The 22489-nt window shown below is 37.8% G+C and overlaps 1 protein-coding gene across 3 annotated transcripts in view; it reads left to right on the forward strand.

Annotated features, from left to right (window-relative positions):
• SNX24 (sorting nexin 24) overlaps positions 1 to 22489 on the forward strand; it is a 93861-nt gene that overhangs the window by 47950 nt on the left and 23422 nt on the right. For all 3 annotated transcript variants that reach the window (XM_005142398.3, XM_031043119.2, XM_031043120.2), the window contains one exon: positions 5459 to 5563. In XM_005142398.3, the coding sequence (XP_005142455.1) occupies positions 5459 to 5563 (105 nt within the window). The remainder of the gene's footprint in view (positions 1 to 5458; positions 5564 to 22489) is intronic.

The following is a 22489-nucleotide window of genomic DNA, read 5'->3' on the forward strand; positions in this document are numbered from 1 at the left end:
GAAGGATGAACAAGGACACTGGATATGTTGTGTGGCTCAATAAGTTTATCCTTCACAATGAAAATTTCTAAAAATAAAACTTCAAATTTTTATGTAAAAAATAAAATTGGGGAATTAAAATTGCAGGAGCAATTTGAACTGGAATGGAGTATTTCTCCCCCCCCAAACACTTTATAATGGCAGGCAGTGTAAATTATAAATGATAAGCTATAGAGCACAAGCTGAGAAACAAGGAGTGTTTGTGTTGTATAGCACCTTTAACATTTAAAGAGTCTTAAATAAGTTTGTCGATCTCCCCACATGGAAAAAGCATTTCTTTCTTGTATTATTGTGAGCAATAAGACATAAACTAGCTTTCAGGGCCAAGTTGGACAGGGCTTTGAGCAGCCTGGTCTAGTGGAAGGTGTCCCTGCCCATGGCAGGGGTGTGGAACTGGATGATCTTTAAAGTCTCTTCCAACCCAAACATTTTGTGATTCTATGAATACAGCAAGACAATCACCTATTTTGATGAGTTGGCCATGCTGTGTGCGATGCGCTGCAGGATGGGGTTTGCCCTCTTGGCTGTCAGGGCACACTGCTGACTGACCCTGAGCTGCTGTCAACCAGCTCCACAGATCCCTTCCTGCAGGGCTGCTCCACAACCGCTCCTCTCCCGGTTTATTACTCCATTCCAGGTGCAGATTCTAGCATTTAGACTTGTTAAATTTCATCCCATGAATCATTGCCCAGGCCTCAAATCTGACTAGATCCCTCTGTAAGACCTGTTGTCCCTCGAGAGTCAACAGCACCTCCCAGTTTGCCATCATCAGAAAACTTGCTAATGGTGCATTCCAATCCTGCATCCAGATCATTGATAAAAATATTGAACAGAGCTGTTCCCAGAATTGAGCCCTGGGGAACACAGCTTGGTGATCAGCTGTCAGCCAGATGTAGCCCCATTTGCTACAAATCTTTGAGCTCTTCACTTCTGCTGGCTCTTCACCCAGTGTATTGTAAACCTGCTCATTTTGCAGCTAGACAAATTGTCCAGAAGGATGCTGTGAGAGGACAGTATCAAAAACCTAACTAATATCCAGAAAAGCTACATACACTGCCTTCCTTTCATCTGCTAGGTCAATGACCTTATCAGAGTTGGGCTTGTTCAGCCTGAAGAAGAGAAGAGTGGGGAGACCTTATAGGAGCCTTCCAATACCTTTAAGGGGGCCTGCAAGAAGAAGGACTTTTTAAAAGGGCATGTAGTGACAGGAAAAGGGGGAATGGCTTTAAGCTCACAGAGGGGAAATTTAAATTAGACATTAGGAAGAAATTCTTCCCTGTGAGAGCACTGAGGCACTGGCACAGGTTGCCCAGGGAAGTTGTGGCTGCCCCATCCCTGGCAGTGTTCAAGGCCAGGTTGAATGGGGCTTGGAGCAGCCTGGTCCATCAGGCCCCAGGGACTTGTGAGCATTCAGCTGATACAGCTGGTCCCTTATAATTTCAGCATTCACAAATGGAAAGTCACTCTTCCCACACTTGTGGTCTTCCAACTCCAGGGACTGGGCAGCCCAGGGTCTGCCAGTATTCTTAAAGAGTGAGGCAAAACCAAAAAAAGGCATTGAATGCTTCTGCTTTTTCTTTTCCTTCTTCCCTTTGAAGTCTAATTTCACTGTAATTTCTGGAGTTGCACAGGTACTCCACATGGAAGTCACAAATGATTGCAGTCTCACTCTCGGATTTGTCTCCTTGTCCCCTGGTTCTTTTGCAGTAACTTCCTTTGCAGAGATTTCTCCTTAAAACACCAGAAAAAACATAAATGATGTTCACTTTCGTTATCTCCAGAAACAGCAGCAAAATAAACAGCAAAATAAACAAACCTGAAAACCAGTTATTCTAACCAGACACTTTGTACCACTCTTCAGTTTTACTCTTCATCTGCTTGTTGTCCATTTATATTACTCTGCAAACTTGATAGTGACTTTTCTCTATTTGTTCCTTGTCCCTGGCAAAGCACCCAACGTATTTTGCAACAATATACCTCTTTTCTTAAGTCTTACTTTTTGAAGCTGTAGTAAAATTTCAGTAAACATGTTTGAACAGCTCATGCTCTGAACATTTTGTAGTGGTCTCAGTGTTACAGAAATACTGGAAAAAGCATTCTCTGGTAATACAGTATGCAATTTCACCCTTCTCTGTTTCGTGTTAGAGCAGAAAATCTCAATGCTCTTAAAAACAGTAGGGTGTGTATTTGAACAGTTTTTATTAGAGAAGAATGTTTTGCACTTGTATCTTGATTGTTCTTTGTGAACAATTTGTTCACATCTCATGACACTGTTTATAGTCAGGTCCAAATACCAGTTTGTTTTCAGCATGCTAATAAGGTATTTATTTTTTGTTCCTCTCTTACTCATTAATTTAAAATGTAAGTTTCACTCCAAACTGCTCTAAGTACATGGTAGCTGGAAAGGTATCTTTAGACTTCGTGCATGTTCAAGGTGCCCTTAGTGCTGGAGATACCTGTAATGAGCAGGAGAAACAAAGCTTCCATAGGGAGCAACCATGATAGCAAATGGGAATAAAGGCTGAAGGTGAGGTTTTACCTTTTGCCAGGGAAGGACATGCTCATCTGGCATTGTTTTAAGGAAGGAGGACTCCAATGCTCCTTTAAGAGATTACTTATACATCAGAATGCCAATTAATGTTTTGATTATCTTTTTTATCATTATTTTTATTTTTTTTTTAAAGCAAAGCCATTTCCAAGAGCACAGGTGAGTACTTATCTTTCCTGGGTTCAACCTTTTTTATATTCTAGTTGTGTAAAAAAAGTAAAGCCCTGCTTCTTCTGCTATCTGGCTGTAGTGGAAAAGGTTTAAAATCTTTCCAAGTCTACACCAGGAGTACAGATTATTTCCTTGACAGAAACTATTCACTGCTGTTGTTTTCTTGAAATAGTTTTGCATAGACTCTGCACTGGTTATGCAAGGCAAACTGGGCCTTTCAAGCTGTACACCATTCACATTATAATATTATATTCAAGTCTGAACAAAAGTTTTATTATTCTCTTATGGAGAGCTTTTTAGAAAGAATTAAATTCTATGTGTATAGAATAGTTAAAAATACAACCATTTATTGCCTTATTTTTTATACTCCGTTTACATTTTTAAATATTGGTAGTTCTTTTTAAGCACCAGAATGCTAGAAGGTAACAGCTACAGCTGCAGATTTCACTGCAGTGAAATCTCTGAAAATCTTAAGCTCTTTGTATCCTGTCTTGCAAGTTACTTATAATTTTAAAATAATTAGTGTACATTATAAATCATATTGACTTCACAGTTGGACAGATTATTCTTTACGTCTTTTAGTCTTGCAAGAAATAGAGACTACAGTATGTCAAATACGCATTAGGTCAGTGTTATGGACCTAATGTATAACACAGTAGGAAGGTTTCATAGAATCATAGAATAGTTGGGTTGGAAAGGACATGAAGATCATCTAGTTCCAATCCCCCTGCCATGGACAGGGACACCTCACACTAAACCATGCCACCCAAGGCTCTGTCCAACCTGACCTTGAACACTGCCAGGGATGGAGCATTCACGACTTCCCTGGGCAATCCATTCCCGTGCCTCACCACCATCACAGTAAAGAATTTCTTCCTTATATCCAGTCTAAACTTCCCCTGTTTAAGTTTGAACCCATTACCCCTTGTCCTGACACTACAGTCCCTAATGAATAGTCCCTCCCCAGCATCCCTGTGGCCCCCTTCAGATACTGGAAGGCTGCTATGAGGTCTCCACACAGCCTTCTCTTCTCCAGGCTGAACAGCCCCAACTTTCTCAGCCTGTCTTCATATGGGAGGTGCTCCAGTCCCCTGATCATCCTCGTGGCTTTTTTTGTAGGGACAGGTCTAAAGAAATACAGCTAAGGCATACATAGATTTGCTTAATATTCTTTGACATTGTAGTAATTATTTGTTACAATATATTATTTCAAGCATAAGAAAGTGGGCTTATTCACTTCTACATCTGTAGAGCTTTATACCTGCATATAGTACCTGTACTTGCATATTTATGCAAATGGATTTTGGATGGTTTATGTAAGAGGGCTGTCATCAGCTGGTGGTACCAGCCACAGAGCATTTACCCTGCAAGCAGCTAGGCTTTGGTGGACACTTGTTTTGTTTCAGATTTGTCTCCTCTCCCATGCAGGTGCTGTCATAGTTCGCAACAGCTGTGACCATAGTTTCTTCAACATTCTCAACCAGTTTAGATGTAAAAATGGGAGTTCATGTTCTGGCTTTAAGATCAGTCAGTAAAAGTACATGGATTTGGGGTTTTGCTTTGATGGGCTGTTTTCTCACTTCCTGTTTCATTTTAATTTAGCACTGTTATTTGACTTTAGAAATAAGCAAGTGGCAGAATGTTTCCAGAGCAATTGATGTTTCCTTGCAGTAGCTTCGTTACTTGTGATTGTAGAGACATTGATATGTTGGCACTGCTTTTTCCTATAGTGACATCTCAGCAAGCTCAAGATTGAAATGTAAATTCTCAGTCTCCCATGGGCATGCATGTCAAAGTCAATTTTGAGTTTCTTTCCATGCATTCTTTGCCTTAGATTTAGTCAGGCAATAACCAACAGAAAGAATGTCTGATGTCACCTTCTATTAAAATGCAATGAAGTCTATTTCAGTTATCATTTTTGTGCTGTAGTTTTGAGGAAAACATTAATATTTTTGTGTTTTGAAAAAAAATATATTGCTCCAGCAAGCTTATTCTTAGTGTTCTCAGAATGCATGTGTGTGTCCATCTGTATTCAGTCCTGTATTCATAGGCACATTTCTGTATATATCTATAAAAGCTTTCCTATACAAATCTTTAGAGGAATAATTATGGAGAATTATTGGAAATACATTCAGTGACGATCTTTCTGTGTCTCAGTATAAGATATTAAACACAACTGTTAATCTGTTGATGCAATTTGACAACATGGATATTTTTTTCTCTTGATTGCCAGCTCTCCAGAGAAATGGTTAGCTCTCCTGTCTGTACTTCTTCCACCTGTTCATCATTGCCTAAATCCAGAGTTCCAAATTGTCACCGTGTTTTGTCAGTGCACTTAGCACAGTAATACCTAGATATGCTGCAGTGACATTGTGAGGTATCATCCCAGGTTGACTAATGGGGACTTCATTTCAAGTGTTCTCATGTAGCTGTTGTCATTTTGTTTTAATGCAGTTAGTCACACCGAATTGTTAGTAGGGTTCCTCTTCACTGTCCAGGGCAGCTAGACCTGGAGATTTGTAATGGCAACATGTAGGTATGAAGTCTTCTGTTACTTCAGTGAGCTGATGGTGAGTAATTTCATTGCTGTATTGTTGTACTTTATGCATTACTATTTTACCTGTACTACTTCATCTCCAACAGAAATCTTTTGTTTACTCTTATACTTTCTTTCTTGTCTGCATTTCATTTCATTTACAGCTAAAGAAATTCATAAGAACTCCAGAGATGCCTTCAAAGCACGTGAGAAACTGGGTCCCCAAAGTCCTGGAGCAGCGACGGCAAGGCTTGGAGTTGTACTTGCAGGTGAGTCTCCTCTTAGCACTGTGAAAGTAAAATCAACATCCATTTGCAAAGTGGTGGTGTCCAAAACGTTTGAAGGTATGAAGTTGGGTGTTTTTCTGACAGGCAATTTTAGAGGTGGGAAATGGATACAGCAATGATGATTAGCAAGCCTAGCAGATAGAAATCCAGACTGTTTGGCATTTTTGTCCCAAATTCATGCAAAAGCTGCTGACTGACTTTAGTGTACCTACTAGTATCTTGTTTTCCTGTGCCTAAAATGGGGAAAATAATGTTACTGTTCTGAATGTACCAATCAAAAGTGTTGCAGAAAAGAGACAAGGAGGCTTTATTTAACTCTATTTAGACAAAGTAGGGAAGAATCAGCTCATCAGATTTGTATTTCTCTATTGTCATACCTGTATCTGAATTGCTCATCTAGTTGAAATAGGCACCTGTCATCCTGTATTCATCTCAGTTGGTTTGGAAACTTGCATTTAAAATCCCAGATTCTGCCTATTTGGGTTCTGATTTTCCTACAGACTGTAAAAGGATTCCTCAGGAATTACTTAGTCATACAGACATCTAAATATACCAGCGATAAGTAACAGCTTTTTTTAATAAATGGAATTTCTACTCTCACCATGGTTGCTTTAAAAATCCCCTGTGATGTATTTTCACAGCCATTTCTCTGGTGACAAAGTCAGGTTAAGGTGGTCCTCTAGACATGTTCCCAGCTTACTGGACATTCAGCTATACTAATGCAAGTGCTGTTTTATTGAGAGGGATCATAGAGATTACCTTAGTCAAAAAATAATTTTTGGAGGAAGACAAGACTGAGGATATTCTATTTTTACTCATATGAGAGTAGTAAAAATTTGTAAAAATTTCATAGATCTGATTTATTACATCATCCACAATTGCAGTGGCACATCTGGAAGAATGGTGAAATGTAACACAACAGACAGTGAGTTGCATTCATAGAAAATTGATGGTAGCCTACACTGCTTAGGAAAGCCCCTAATTCTCAAAGAAGGTTTGTGAAAGAAAACTGTTTAAAGAGAAAAATACTGGGACAGAATTACTTCTGGCATTAAAGTTTTAAAAGTAATTTAGAAATAAGGAGGAAAACACAGCTCAGATTTTGTTCTGAGACACAGGAAGCAGTTCAGGCAACATTGTTTATTTTGCATTTTTAAATATTTAATTAGTATTGTTAAATGCAAAAATTTAATCATTTTTTCCATGTTCCTCTATGGTATTTTGTCGCTGATATGGACAATGGAATTGAGTGTGCCCTCAGCAAGTTTGCCGATGACACCAAGCTGTGTGGTTCTGTTGATACGCTAGAGGGAAGGAATGCCATTCAGAGGGACCTTGACACACTTGTGAGGTGGGCTGATGCCAACCTCAGGAAGTTTAACCATGCCAAGTGCAAGGTCCTACACCTGGGTGGGAGCAATCCCAGGCACAGCTACAGGTTGGGCGAAAAGGAAATTCATGGTAGTCCTGCAGAGAAGGACTTGGGGGTGTTAGTCAATGAGAAAATGAACATGAGCCAGCAGTGTGCACTCACAGCCCAGAAAGCCAACCGTATCCTGGGCTGCATCAAAAGGAGTGTGACCAGCAGGTTGAAGGAGGTGATCCTGCCCCTCTATTCTGCTCTCGTGAGACCTCACTTGGACTATTGTGTTCAGTTCTGGTGTCCTCAACATAAAAAGGACATGATACTGTTAGAACAAGTCCAGAGGAGGGCCACGAGGATGATCAGGGGGCTGGAGCACCTCCCATATGAAGACAGGCTGAGAAAGTTGGGGCTGTTCAGCCTGGAGAAGAGAAGGCTGCGTGGAGACCTCATAGCAGCCTTCCAGTATCTGAAGGGGGCTTAGAGGGATGCTGGGGAGGGACTATTTATTAGGAACTTTAGTGATAGAACAAGGGGTAACGGGTTGAAACTTAAGCAGCAGAGGTTTAGACTGGATACAAGGAGGAAATTCTTTCCTGTGAGGGTGGTGAGGTACTGGAATGGGTTGCCCGGGGAGGTAGTGAATGCTCCATCCCTGGCAGTGTTCAAGACCAGGTTGGATGAAGCCTTGGGTGATATGGTTTAGTGTGAGGTGTCCCTGCCCATGGCAGGGGGGTTGGAACTAGATGATCTTGAGGTCCTTTCCAATCCTAACTATTCTATGACTCTATGATTTATAGCATCTTTGATATCTAAAGATTACATTTATTGTGTGGGTGAAAAAACGTTGCTGTTGGAGAGACTTTGGTTTTGAAAAGGAATAGGGCCTTTTTGGTTTTGATGGCTGTCAGCACAGCTTTCTCCATCGTCATTATGTTTTTCTGTTACAGCCGTTTTCTGTGATGATTTCATTTTTTTTTCTGTTTTTCATACAACTCTCTTTTGGAGGATATTGCTACTAAGGCACGTATTTCTGTTACGAGTTTGATTTTCTTAAAAAGATACAGGGGTAAATCTGTTAGCACTTTATAATTTCTGATAAACTTTGAAAGAACATCTCCCCCTACTGGAAGAGTCAATCAACTCTTGGTTTTGCACAGTCTGGTACATTCAGTTAACTTTTTCCCTCTGTTATCACCATTGGCTATCATAGGAACATGCAATGGTGTATGTTGGAAGGGATTGATGGACATCATTTGATTGAAACATGACAAGCCTCTAAGTTATATCAATACTCATGCACATACTAAATTAAAAGAAGAGTAAAAGTAATTGAATTCTTGGCAAAGTCACTGATTTCTTATTCTGCTAACAGAAAGCAGAACTAATTATCAGTGAAAATTTAACTTGTAAGATAATGAAGAACCTGATTTTAGACAGAAGTTCATACTGATACACTTCAGTTATCAGGAGGTTTTTAATAGTGCCAAGGATTTTCTAAGACACAATGTAGAAACATGGTACAATTTCAGAAGACATGATCAGTTATTAACTTAACAATATGTATATAAAACATTGCAAACATATTTTCAGGTGATACTAATGAGAGTTAATCTGTAAGAGCAGTTTGGCTACTACCATCACTAGTCAGTTGTGGTACTAGAGACCGGCTATTTGTGCTACTTGTAAACTATTGTGGAGTCATGGTCATCAGTTTTTCAAAAAACAGCCAGAATGTCATGGAGAGATCAAACATTTACACAGATGTTACATTCAGATATTTTTGTCTTATGCAGTTGTCATGGGTTGAGCAGTAGCAGTAATTTTTTCTCCTTCTTGTGGCTGGTGCAGTGCTGTGTTTTGTCTTCTGGGCTGGGAATAGTTGCTTGATAGTGAGCATGTTTTGAGGGTGTTTTTGTTCAGGGCCTTTTCTGAGCACGTGCTCCAGCCAGGTGGAGGAGGGGAGGCCCGGAGGAAGGAGAGACAGGACACCTGACCCAGGCTAGCCAATGAGGTATTCCATACCATAGCACATGATGCCCAGGATGCAACTGGGAGAGAGAGAGCAGGAGGGATGGAGCTCTGGAGGGGAATGGAGGAAGGAGCACGCGGTGCTTGGCTGGGCAGGGTGGAGTGAGTTATGGGTCAGTGGCTGGTGGGGTGTTGTATTCTCTTCGCTTGTTATTTGCTGTATCATTATTATTTGTAGTAGTAATGGAAGTAGTGGTTTGTGTTATGCCTTAGCAATTAAACTGTTCTTATCTCAATCCGTGGGGGCTACCTTCTTTGGATTCTCCTTCCTAACTCTCAGGGAGTTGGGGGACTTGGTTTAAACCACGACAGCAATATGTATTAATTTCTCATAATTGCACTTTGCACCTTGAAAATCTGTACAGCCACAAAGATGGTAGTCAAATACAGAGCTGTATCTGACATGGTCTAATCATACTGGGCTCTTAATTTATTTTTGATGAAGTAGTCTTCTATAGTTAAATGTAGATAAAATTATATGAAATTAGAATAGTAAAATCAGTCTGTATCAAGTAATAAAGAGGGCAAGAAAATCCCCTGCTTGAGCTGCAGGGTGCTACAGTTGCAAGTACCTTGTTAGCTTTTTGTGTCTTTTTCATGATGAAATCTCCCTCTTAAATCCTTTTAGCACAGGTGGTTTATTTCTTGGAGTGGAAAGACAGGAGCTCAGAAACATTTAATTATGACTTTCTGAGGAATACCAAAATTGTGAATAAGTAAAATATTAAATTATGAGATAAAAATAGTCATTGTCTTGAATTTATCAGTATACACTGTCAGCTAATATTCATCAGACAGCTTACTTCTGTTCTTGAAAAGTTGAGTGGGAAATTTTTTTGTTGTAATAGACCGGTTTTCGTTGAATTGTGAAAGAATAATTTAGCTATATTATTTTTAAGTTACTTTCACATTTTACAAGTTTGACCAGAATTTACAACTTTTGGTTTTAATACAGTGAAACAGTTGACTAGTAAACACTAATACACATAGTAATTCAACTGCACATATAATAATAATGCACAGCCCCTGTGCATACTGAGAACAATCAACTGATTGACAAGAGGAAAGGTGATTATGTTTAATTTATTAATGAGGAAACAGATGCAAAGGTAAGTGAATGGCAGAGTGTGGCCCCAAACATTCAAGCAGATTAGTATGAAGCAATAAACTATTGCTTCTCTGTTGATCTGTGGTAACTGTCTCTGTCCATGATCTTAACCTGCAACATAGAGGGCTTGAGCTGGTTTGGTCTTTGCTGCATAAAAAAATGCCTATTACTGAGAGTGGAAGCAGACTAAGCCAGTTCTCATTACCTTGTGGTGGCCATCAACTAAGAGTTAATAAATCAACAGGTGTGTGTTATAAATTCTAACTTAATAGTTACTTACTGGAATATCTGAGCTTGTGGCTTGTAATACAGCAGAGATCCAGGTGATTTTGATTTAAAATTTGTAAAATATATATCACTGGATTATACTATTGCTGACCAAAATATTCTTGATAGTAGTACTAGATTGCAGCAAGATTTGAACTTAGCTGTGACTGTTTTGTGGTTACAAAATACCTTTTATCACTATGTTTCCTTTAGAGTTTGGTGTTAAGAAAAAGTGGAAGGTACAGATTTGAGGGAGCTGGTTGTATAGGGAGGAGCCCTTAATTTGAGAAGGGCTGCCAGCTGGACTGCACTGAAAGTCTGTGATTCCTGATAGTATGTTTGTGAGTCTGGAGAAGAAATGTATTTGCTTGGAAGTATGAGAAGATGAAGGTAAGTGTGGAATATGATAGGACAGAATGTTAATCAGCATTGTAGCTTCTTGGTGGCAGTTATTTGAGTTTTGTTTTGGTGTTTTTTTAATCCACCGTTTAATCTTGTACTGACTCTGTATCACAAAGCAATACAGAAATATAGTCTGCTCTGGAAGCATATTTAAAGGAGGCATAGATCACTTGAAATGCTCCCACTTGCACAATTATTGTGTATGAGTTCAGTAAGTCATTTTGTGAATGGATCAACTAAAGAGGTAGATAGGGTTTCATTTTGGACATTGAAAACATTGTTGGGATTCCTAAGGGCAGGACTGAGGGACCTTATCTAAATGATTATCGAAGCAGCTGCATCCTCAATCTGATCAGTATTTGTTACAAAAAGTTTTTACATAATGTACTCTTGGAGGAGGAGTTTTTTATGGAGCTTATTTCCAGTGAATTGATAATAGGGAAGAATGTGATCTAGCCACCTGCTCTCTACTGATTTGGAGTTAGGTCATATCCTTGTCCCAGTAAGCTGACACTGGATGTTATTGTCATCCAGTCTCTCTGCCCCAAGGACTTGCCCTTTGACAGATCTGGCTTTTAAAGTTCAATGGAATAGATGTTTTCTAACCCCCTCGGGCAAAAGAAATCTCATCATTTGCTGATATCATCAGTCCAACAAGGTAACAGGCATCATTAACAGAATTTACTGTGAAGTGGTACCCACACCTCAGCATGAGGGTGTGTAGCTGCTGCTAGTCTTCACTGAAATGTTTTGAGTATGGAGAGAGATTTTGGAAGAAGCCCATCTTTTTGATGAGTTTCGGGATACTAACTTGATTCTTCCAGTTCTTGTGACCTGAAAAAATTCTTCTTGTGACTGGCATGATTCTAATATAAAACAGAGGGCTGTAAACCTTCTGAACTGCTCTGCATGTATGTAAGGTCTGTATGTACATATGTCTCTAACCAGAGTTAATATGTATAGCTAATATTTCTGTCTTAGCTGTGGTCAAGAAAACATACTTGTCTTCTATTTACTCTTGAACTGTTTACAGAGAGAACAGTCCTGATTCCTGGAGATAAGATTGGTTAAAGTGCTGCTTGGCTGTGAGACTTGAAGATTTTATGAACTGCAGCATTCCAGCAGTTTCAGGAATCCAAATCTTAAAAATGAGTTATGGAGTTTATGGAACTGGACTAGAGATTTGTTTTCCGTTTAAGGAAATAATCTGAATATTTAAGAATCACTTTGTTTTATATTTCAGTATTCTTCAAAATGCAGTTGTCTTAAAAAATATTTTAACTACCTATCTTTCCTGAAAAAATATAAATAAACTCATACCTGTTATGATTTTCCTCTTGAGAAAGTAAAATCCAACCCTATACTCCTTAGCTGTCTTAGTTTCCAGCAGAGTGGAGTTAGGAAAACAGTGGATGGAGCATTGAATAATGTGTAGTTGCTTTATGAGGAAGTTAGTCAGAAATATAAAGGAGAAAATCACATGTTCTTATAATGCGTTTTTTTACTCTTTTTGAGGGAACAGTTAAACAGCAGCTGAGATTAAAAAAAAAAAAACCTAAACAAAAAAAAGCAAATGAACTATTTCTGCAGCTAGTGACTGCAGAAGGAAAACTATCTTACAGAAAATTTGGCCCAAAGTGTTGTTTCTTTGTGGGCCATGGTGATTGTCTTTGATAAATTCATTGTGATAGAGTTTAAATAAACAAATAGCCTTTTCTGACAGGACAGTGCATATGAACAAATTAATGAATCTGAATGGAAGCATTAAGTAACCTTCAGTATCCCCAGAAAACCCTCTGATTTTAGTCATCAATCCAAATTATGTTCTAAAACTTTTGAACTGTGTTTTAAGTTGATTTAGTTATGTACTGTTGCTTCATAAAAGTTTTAGATTCAAATTAACTAAAATATTGAAAGGATCTTTTTATTTATTAGAAAGCTCTGTTGTAGTACATTACAGACTTAACAGTGCATTTCATATTGCAACTGAGGATAAAAATCCACTTTCTCTTGAGTGTCACTCATTGCCTTTTTTCACTATCATTTTGGGGAATGACATAATTTCTTACAGGTTTTTTTAAATCAAATTGTGAAGAAAAAGAGTTTTCCATCACCTAGTGGGAAGTTTCATTAGTTCTTCACTGCTTAATTGATTGCATTTCTGTTGGTGTCTTGCAGTTCTAACAAGAAGGAATGCAAACTCAGCCATTTATAACCTTGTCCATTCTCAAGAAGACTGAGAGTTCCCTTCTCTAAGAAAAGCCATCTAGACTCCTGACTTCAGTCTGCGAGTACTTCACATAGTGCATTGGCTAAACCTTTGCCTTTCAATAGCCAAATACTCCTCTGCAACTCTAGCTGAAATACTGCTTCAGAGCTACCTTGACTGGAGTAGGATTAGAAAGCGAGGAAAACAGATCCTTGGTGATGCACTGGATTTTTCAGTTCTTTCTTCTGTTTGTGAAGTGAAGATAAAAATGTCCCATGGTAGAACATAAAAGTGAGCCTTAGCTCTTCTAGGTGGAACAAAAGCTAGGATTTCATATAAAGACAGGGAGATCTTAGTTGTGAGTTTGTTGAAGCTGGCATAGTTCTCTAGAATTAGAAGCAATTTGTAAGTGCTTTCTAAATGAAACAGTTCTTGATGTTCCATTATCAATATTAAAGAATTAAAAAAAAATAGTATCTGTAGAGGTAGACGGTTTTGAACCAGTGCTGTTGAAGCTGTTTGGAAATATTGAGATCTTTATGTGTGATGCATGCATTTTTATGAGACATTTGTTTGCCTTTCCCCAGTAAAATCAAGTTGGTTACTATTTAATTCTGGAAATGTAACAACAAAATTATCTTAGAACTATTTAATGATCATTCAGCTATTCAAATTTTATTTCTGTGCAGTTTACATTCATCACATTTATCCATTCTGTCAATGTTCATATTCCTTACAATTGTTCTTCTTCTATATTCTCAGAAATCCATTCTGTATCAAGCAATTTGTTATTCCTGTATTCCTGTGTATCTTTTCCCAATGGTGTCATGAATGCAAAACTTTAAATTGGTTCCACAGAAGATTGGAAAGGTTTATGGAAGAGTAGTTTATATCAGGCATAGAAAGTCCTCATGCCTTTCAAGTCTGTTAGAGTATTGAAGACAAGTTACTTATATGTTAATCTTGTTCATTTATACTCTTCATTGATATCCATTTTAGCCATTTTTGGAGATAGGATACATGCAAATGGACCTTTGGTCTGAACCATTACGTTTTTTCTTATATAGCCCTTGAAATAATTAAACACATACTTGTGCTTCAGCTTTCATTAGATCTGATTGAACATTAATGTGTTTTCATGAACTGAGCCCTGTGTTTATCACAAACAGTCATATGGCTGAGAAGACATGATTGAATCATATTGATATAATGAAGAGGTACACAGGTCAGATGCCACTGTGCAAAGCATTAGTAAAGGCCTTTTAAGACCAAATACTTTACATGTGGGAGGTAATTGGCTTAATTGGCTGTACATTTAAAAGCTGAACTTGGAGAATGAAATTTTAAGCTATAAAACTTTTGTGCAAAATGTGAGCCTATTTTTGCCTCTTTTGCCTATTTTCTACCTTATCCTGTTCATTTCTGACCTGTAGGTTTTCTCCCACTAGACTTCTGTTTAAGCATTTCCCACATTTAAGAGCAGGAGCTGGGTAGAAATCACTTCATCTTCCTTGTGTCATTCATTAACCACCACAAAGATTTCTGCAAAGGCAATCCTCGCCTTTGTCCTACGTACACATTCACGGTTGGGATCTACTTCTAAGTAATTTAAGAGCAAATTGGCTTATTTGCAGAAAAAAAAAAAAACAATCTCATGAAGTCCAGAACAGATGCTTATCTTTCTGATTGCTGCTTCTGGAAATCAGTTGTTTTAAATGCAGGCAAATACATTGGGAAGAATCAGTCTAGCATTAGGAAGTTGCAAGTAAAAGTTGGATTCATTGAAATAAGATTTAACTGATGTTTTGCTGGCAAGTCTGTAGAATCACACACATCCATTAATCACATTGAAAATTCTCTCCATTATCCAAAATTATTCAATGTCTTCCTTTTCTAACTCCATTTTGTCTGCAGTAATCAAGGTTAAACTGTACTTGTAAGGGGCTCTAAAAGCAATGGTATGATAAGTGTAAAAAGGCAAAATGGTCTTTGTCCTCATTAAAGATTGTGAGCAGAGTGTTAAATAATATTAATGGCTGGGATTGTCAGTAGTTAACAGTACTTTCCTAGTACAAGTGATTTTATTGATCGATACAGTCTCAATGTAACAGGGCAGATTATTCTACTGATTTTATCGAAACCTTAACTAAGTTTGTTAGTGTACCACATATCTTTAAATAGATCTAGATGATGATGTAGATTAAGAAAAGCAGACCACCATCCATCTTTTTTTGATCAGTTAATAACTTAAATCCATCATTGCTGCGACCAGGTATTTTAAGATGCTGTTGTGCATACATGTTTCTTGGGTGGTACAGTCACACAGCTGGTTTTAGATGGCTGTGGATTTTAAAGAAATGTGCTTGATACATACAGGACTGTATTTTTGTTAAGACAAGGCAGAAAGCAAAGGAAAACAAGAAAGCAGAATAATTCTGTAGATAATTTAAAGGAGAGCCATTTATTAACAGTGTCTGCAGGGGTGTTTACTGCAGAAATAGTCCAAGCATTTTTCAAACATGCTTAGGAAGATTATTTGGTTTGTGTTTTAAGAAATACATTTTTTGCTTTTCAAGTGGTACTGTGTTGTGGTTTATGATTCATATTTTTTCTTTCATCTACAATAATCTGTTTGGTTTTGCTGTATAGAATTGTGCTGCATGAACACTCTCATTTCACTCTTACATGTTAGAGCGGATCAAAATAAATTTTACTCAGCTAAAAGCAGAATTTACATTGGAAGTTATAAAAGGCTTAGAAATCATGTCCAAATGCTTGTTCTCTTTTCATTATACTGTATATCATAACACTGTTGTGTCACATACTTTCACCCAAGTTAAGATGAACATCAGACTATACTAATTATGCATTTCTGTACAGTGAGAAACTGTCTCTGTCATGACCTGCATATGCTCAGAGTAACTGTAAGATATTTTAAAGGGGAAAGAAATCAAGTTCTTTGCCTGAGATTTCACAACCTGATAAACAGAACTAGAGATATTAAAACTTGAGTGCTGGTGCACTGCTGTATTCACTGTAGTCTACTGATTGCCAGTTGTTCTACAGCTGTGATTGCTTCTGAAGCAGTTGAAGGCATGAGATACTGACTTCATTTAGCCATGATGATAGAAAAAATGGTCACCTTCCTTATCCTGAAGGCAGCCTCTCATTTGCATGTAGGCATTAAAGTTTCTTTTTCCTTAATAAATATTTTATATATTTGCTTGAGCATCTTTGGAGGGAAAAAAAAAAGTCAAAACAATTTTGTATATTTTAATAAAGGGATGAAGGTGAGAGCTGTAATTCCTGCAAAGAGTCCTTATAATCACCACTTGAAGTATGGCAGACAGTTTCCTTCATCCTTTTAATTGATCTACGGCATTTTAAATTCATTTTCATTTCCTACTCTATGTTGGTTTGCATAAGCTAACACTTACTTTGTGGTGTACAAGTGACTACCCCTTTTTTCAATTCAACTTTTCAGGCAAGTTAAGTCTTAAGGGCTTTTTCTTCAAAATTAATCTGTAAAGTTACTTAATGAATTGCCAGTGAGTTCATGAAGAAGTGAATAATTCCATCTTCAAAGCAGGATTTGAATTTGCAAGTAAGGCATAGGGTATGTTTGGAGGTGAGAGGAAGAAAACAAAATATTGAATGTATGCTGAATAACTGAATATCATCCATTCCGTGCTTTGGATGAAGAACTGATTCTGGAGGACAAAATTAGTATGGGATCATACAACATATGTAAGCAACAGTAAATAAATCCTTACACATAAGGAAGTTGAATAAAAGTTTGATTGATAAACCTAACCTGGCAGTTCTTTACTTTGAATCGTGCCATAATAATGTTTAATGTATTTATCTAACAATGTATCATCATAGGGTTTTACCAGAAAGATACTGAATTTATTCAGATTTCTCAAGCTTCTGCTTATAAGAGTCATTGCAAGGAAAGAGCACAAGTCAGAAAAATCCTTTACAAGAAGGGTTGCTTAAGCAAGAAGTTACACCATCAGAGGCTAGAGAGGTGAGAGGAGGAGGAGACAACTAGTCTTCCTCATATAGGTTGTGTGAAAGTAGTCATTGCACCTTCTCCTTTGGTCTTGCAGTAAATTGTACTCCTGCATTAGATATAATTCCTTTGTGTGTCTTTTCTTGGCTTCTGTGCAATCTTTTCTAAAGGATATGTTGAAGGATTTCAAGAGTGAACTGAGGGGACAAGGTCCTGTGCTCATGGGTAGCTTGTTTTCTTCTGCTAACATTTTCTCCACACATGTCAATATTGCTTGTCTTTATTTCTCTTTTCATCTGCTTATTGTCTCTCTAATCTGAAAATAATACAAATTTAGGTAAGTGTGAAAAAGTTAATTTTACTGAAACTGTTGATTGTAGAATGTCTTCACTGTGGATACATCTACAGACATTTAAAGACATCGCTGAATGATGTCTAAACTTATAATTCTCATAGGGATTTTTCCTGTTGACTTTAAAAACATGAACATTAAAATAAGAAACTTTCATAGATTTGCTTATCATAAATACTATGAATTTTATATAAGAAAATCTTCAAGAAGTAGTCACAGGAAAATTGGTGATGCAATTTCTTTTTAATTTCTCATAACTATTATTGTCTTTATCTAATGTAATTTTTCTTCTGTAGGTGAAAAAAGTTTGCAGAAACAAAGCATGAAGTAGAACATTTAATTTCATTAGGCATGTTGTAACTGGTGAAGATTAATGTATATATCTCTTGCTAATTCTTTTCAATTACTCAGTTCATATAAATTCCCAAACCTTGTTAATTATGCTGAAGTCAAGTGGTAATTTTTAACAGTATTTCCACAGCTAGGGAATTTTCCTGGTCTAACCTTGCCCTCCTGTAGAAACTCTCAGCAGATTAGGTATTCTGACTCTAGTCCATTCATTTCCACCACAAGCATAATTGCTGCCGACTGCCTGCCACAGGTACCTTGGTTATCGTACATTTAAGGGATGCAGGTTCTTCTGAGAACAAATAAGGAAAGATTAATTGTTTGTTTTGTTTCATCCCAAGAGAAATGTGGGAGCTTAATCAAGAAAAATAATTTCTTCTGTTGATTTGGCTTATTTGTGGAAAGGGATAATTGTATAGGGGCAGGCATAGAGCTATGCATTTTGAAAGAAATTTTGCAATTTTCCTTTGTGGGAGGCAAAGATAGAGCAGAATGAATGTAACACAGCATTGGAATTGATGGGGATGGTTCACATTTCTCATAGTAAGTAATTTGGCTGCTGGCTTTTATTTGAACCAATACTGCTAGTTGGTATTGTCATTTGTTTTGTCTGCTGCTTTGGATATCTAATCAAGGAGACAATAGTAGGGGGAAAAATGCTTTTCCAAATTGTTCTTAATTGTTAGAGCACGAAGTGAGCTAAACACTCTGGTATTTCCAATTAAAGAACTTGTTTCCAGCAAGTACCATTAAATCTATCTTTCCCAATCTGATAAATAAGCTATCAAGGAGTGGAACAGATTAATTGAGAGCAATTAGTTCAAACCTCAGTATAACAGTCAGAGTAAACCAATGTTATCAATGAATCCAAATTTTACATAAAGCAGTAAGAAGCAGTGGTGCAACAAAATAGAGTTGCAAGTAACCACTAAGCACAAAGGAAAACTTTATCTGTGGTATAGAAATAAGTCGTTTGTTTCTCCTCACAACAGAAGCACTAAAAGCCTTTTCTTTTCAAGACCTCAGTTGCATGAGTGTCAAATTGTATTTGACACCTCTGCTGTGTACATTTCTCCTTGAACATGGTGCAGGAAATAACACACACGGGAAAATCCCAGATCTTACAACTCAGAGCCGATCACAAGATGCATTCCAATTGCATCTAAAGCTCAAGAAAGCCCTGCTTACACTACAGTATTTGTGGGTTTTACTGTCCAGTACACATGGTAATCTGTTAAGTGCCTGCTTCTGTTAACAACCAGTAACCCATGTGCCTGATAGGACTTAAACGTAGCACGTTGGTTTTTGAGTCCTCTTTAATGCAAGTGGGTGTCACTAAAGACATTTTTGATGGGTGTTCTTTTCTTTCAGTTGTCCATGCACACCAAATAGTATTGACCCATCTGGTAAAAGCATCATTCTGCACATGGGTCCTCTAGATATTTCTCTTAATGACAAATGACACCTAGATGATCCTCTTATGTCCCAGCCTTTTCCCTTTTGAGAATGAGTGCATCAGCATGAGGAGAAAGCCTCTCTGTCACCTTAGATATCAAAATAAGTTTATAGGCTTTGAGTATTAGTATACTCAAGGTACTACACGTTGTTTTGGCTGTTGATATTTGTTGTGTATATAAGGTTTTGGAGTAATGTGCTCCATCAACAAGAAGGCAGGAGAGGATACACATAGTCAATTACCCACCAAACAGGCTTATTTGTATGTCAGTTTTTACAAAATTATGTTGGCTAGGTAAATCATGTTGCTGCAGTGTGTGTTGGCATCACTCATGTAAACTGACAGCACAAATACACTAGCTGCCACAGCTTTTAAAACTGCTGTCTTGGAACAGCAGGTTTTGTGGTGCGTCCATGGCCTTTACAGCAGCAAAGTGGCTGGAGTCTGCTTTTATAGAATTACAGTTTTAAAATTGTTAGATACAAATCTTATTTCTTATGCTGTTGCAACCCATGGGCTGTGTCTATTCTAGGAAAATGAAAAGGTCAGTGATAACTTTCCCAATAAAATGTTCTTAGAAAATGTCATTCCAGTTACATGTACCTGACTGGGGGAGTTCATCCTCCATTTTTTAGTGTCTTATCTTTTTTTATTTCCAGAAGATCATAATCAGTAGGGAAATCCAGCATTCATAGCTGTGCTAGTATGGTATCATATCAGCTCATGAAATGGTGATAACAGACATAACACTTCAAACACAGATCATTTATAGTATTTTTCTTTAAATCCTTGCTGGCAAGTCATTGGGAGATAACAGTTGCATACTGTGTAACTGTGGTTTTCTGAGCAGTTTCCCTATAATATTGGCTTCCCAAAAATGTTCAGAACATCCCCAAGAAATCAAGAGGAAGTTAGCCAAGCGAAAACTCTCCCAGTTCTGCCAGATGTCCAAGTGGACTTTTCAGCATGGGATCCAGACCACACACCTAGTTCAGTGGGGAAGATTCCTAATGTAACATTTCAAAAGCACTCTTAACAGGAGATTACAGAGGAGCAAAGACCGTGCACAGGATTCATAATCACAGCCACCAGCAGCTGTGTCTACATTATCCAGTCAGATGGTTCTCTGTGTATTTGGACTCAGTCAAGGTCATGCAGTGATACATGCTAATAGTTTTGAACTGCAGCAGTCATATAACTTCAGGGTTAGGAAGCGGTTTGCTTTTTTTTTGTAACGATGCATTTATATGCCATGAAATAGTGCTTACATGCTTTACAGGTGGATTTTTTTTATAATCAATCAAATTCAGATAAGTTTAATTATGTGATCTTAATTAATTATCCAGCTTTGAAAGCTGGAATGATGAGGATAGGTTCTGTAAAAGTAATTTGCCGTAGGATATTGAGGTCTTTTTGTCGTATTGGAAATAAGGGTTAGTAGGTTTTGTGATGCATTTGTGCTCTAATGATGCAGGAGGCTGTTGTTGTGGTCCAGTGCAGATGCTCAGGAGCACTATGATTAGTATGAAAGAACAGACAGCACTCCAGTGCTCTAGCAGCCAGCCTAGGCATCTGAAAAAAAAAAATAAAAAATGGATGTGGAAAAAAAAAAAAAGAAAGAAAGTCCCAATTGCTTGAGATTGACCAATCATTTTAGCCCAATTTTACAAAACAGTGATGTTCACCAAAGAAGTAAGATGGAAGTCCACTACTGACCATTGACTGATGCTGACATATTGGGCAGACGGAGGAGCTGGATTTGTTAATATGTGGATGGACAGGGCACTAGTCTATCATCACAAGTAAATCGTGTTCACAATCTAAATTATTTTTCATGTAGTATATTTATGAGTTATAGCCGGCATGTTATCATATCAATATTTGTATGTTATCTCAACCACTACTTTTTTATACTTACAGCAGATTCTTTTACTTCATCTTTCAGTACCCATCTTCACACCTTTTCTTGTTTTGTTGGTTTTTCCCTAAAATTTCATTTTGTCCCCTTGACTGGTTTATTCAGTCTACGTATCACTCATAATGGTGTCTTCTAATGATCATGTGTTGAAGGTTACCTCTGCCTCCAGTCAACAAAGAATGCAAGGAGTTTTGTAGACTTCAGTTCAACTGTAGATCCTTTCTGAAGCCTTATACTGTATCCACATATGCTTTGATTTCAGGGTGCGAATTCTCCAGCTGTACTTGCACTGGCAGCATAGAATCATAGTATCATAGAATAGTTAGGGTTGGAGAGGACCTTAAGATCATCAAGTTCCAACCGCCTGCCATGGGCAGGGACACCTCACACTAAACCATGTCACCCAAGGTGCTGTCCAACCCAGCCTTGAACACTGCCAGGGATGGAGCATTCACAACTTCCTTGGGCAACCCATTCCAGTGCTTCACCGTCTTAACAGTAAAGAATTTCTTCCTTATATCCAGTCTAAACTTCCCCTGTTTTAAGCCATTACCCCTTGTCCTATCACTAAAGTCCCTAATGAAGAGTCCTTTCTCAGCATCCTTATAGGCCCCCTTCAGATACTCTCTTTTGCTTATCATGGAGTCTAGAATCTGATTAAGCAGTCTGTGCCATGTTAGTGTTGTTTTGTCCTTGCACTGAGGCACCAAGAATTGTGACAAAATAACAATTTAAGGTTAGCTTCAGATGCCAAGGCTTATTTGCAGGGTAAATAAGAGCCTCTTGGGCCAGAATACCTGTGCAACACAGTCTTTTTGCAAATTCTTCTGGCATGGGAAACCCAGAGACCAAATATTGATGTCAGAAAAGAATAATAGAACTAAGGAAGACTTCTGTCTAAAAATGCCAAAATATATGTTTTGGGAATTCTTGATTCTTAGTCCACTTTACTGGCCAAAATAAAGTAGTTCTCTAATTGCTGAGTAAGGGACATCAAGCAATTGCTAAGTGTGAAAACAGCATTAAAACCATGAAATTTTAGAGAGCAGTTCTGACATTTTTGCAGTATTTTCATGTTATGTTATTTTTTAACAGAAATCCAGGCAGCTATGTTACTTCTGTTAGCAACCTAACTTGCAATCTTGTTTCTCCTGTTTTCAGTAACAAGAATGTGGAGAGTTTTAGCCAAATCAGAACATTGCAAAATTACTATGCTGTGATAAATGCAGCCCTCTGACTGCTGCTGCTTTTCTGCCATCAGCACAGCAGAAGTAAATAAGCATTTGCTGACCAAGTTAGGATGGTTTCTTTTCACCTTTATCAAGGACTCCCTTGCTAGTGAGTTTTGGGAGGGACAAGTGTCAAGAAACAGAAGTATAATGAAGTACCTATGATTGAGCAAGTATTACATTGTTCCGTTAACTCTGTAAAAACTTGTC

The sequence above is a fragment of the Melopsittacus undulatus genome, chromosome Z (assembly GCF_012275295.1).
Source record: "Melopsittacus undulatus isolate bMelUnd1 chromosome Z, bMelUnd1.mat.Z, whole genome shotgun sequence".
NCBI lineage: Eukaryota > Metazoa > Chordata > Aves > Psittaciformes > Psittaculidae > Melopsittacus > Melopsittacus undulatus.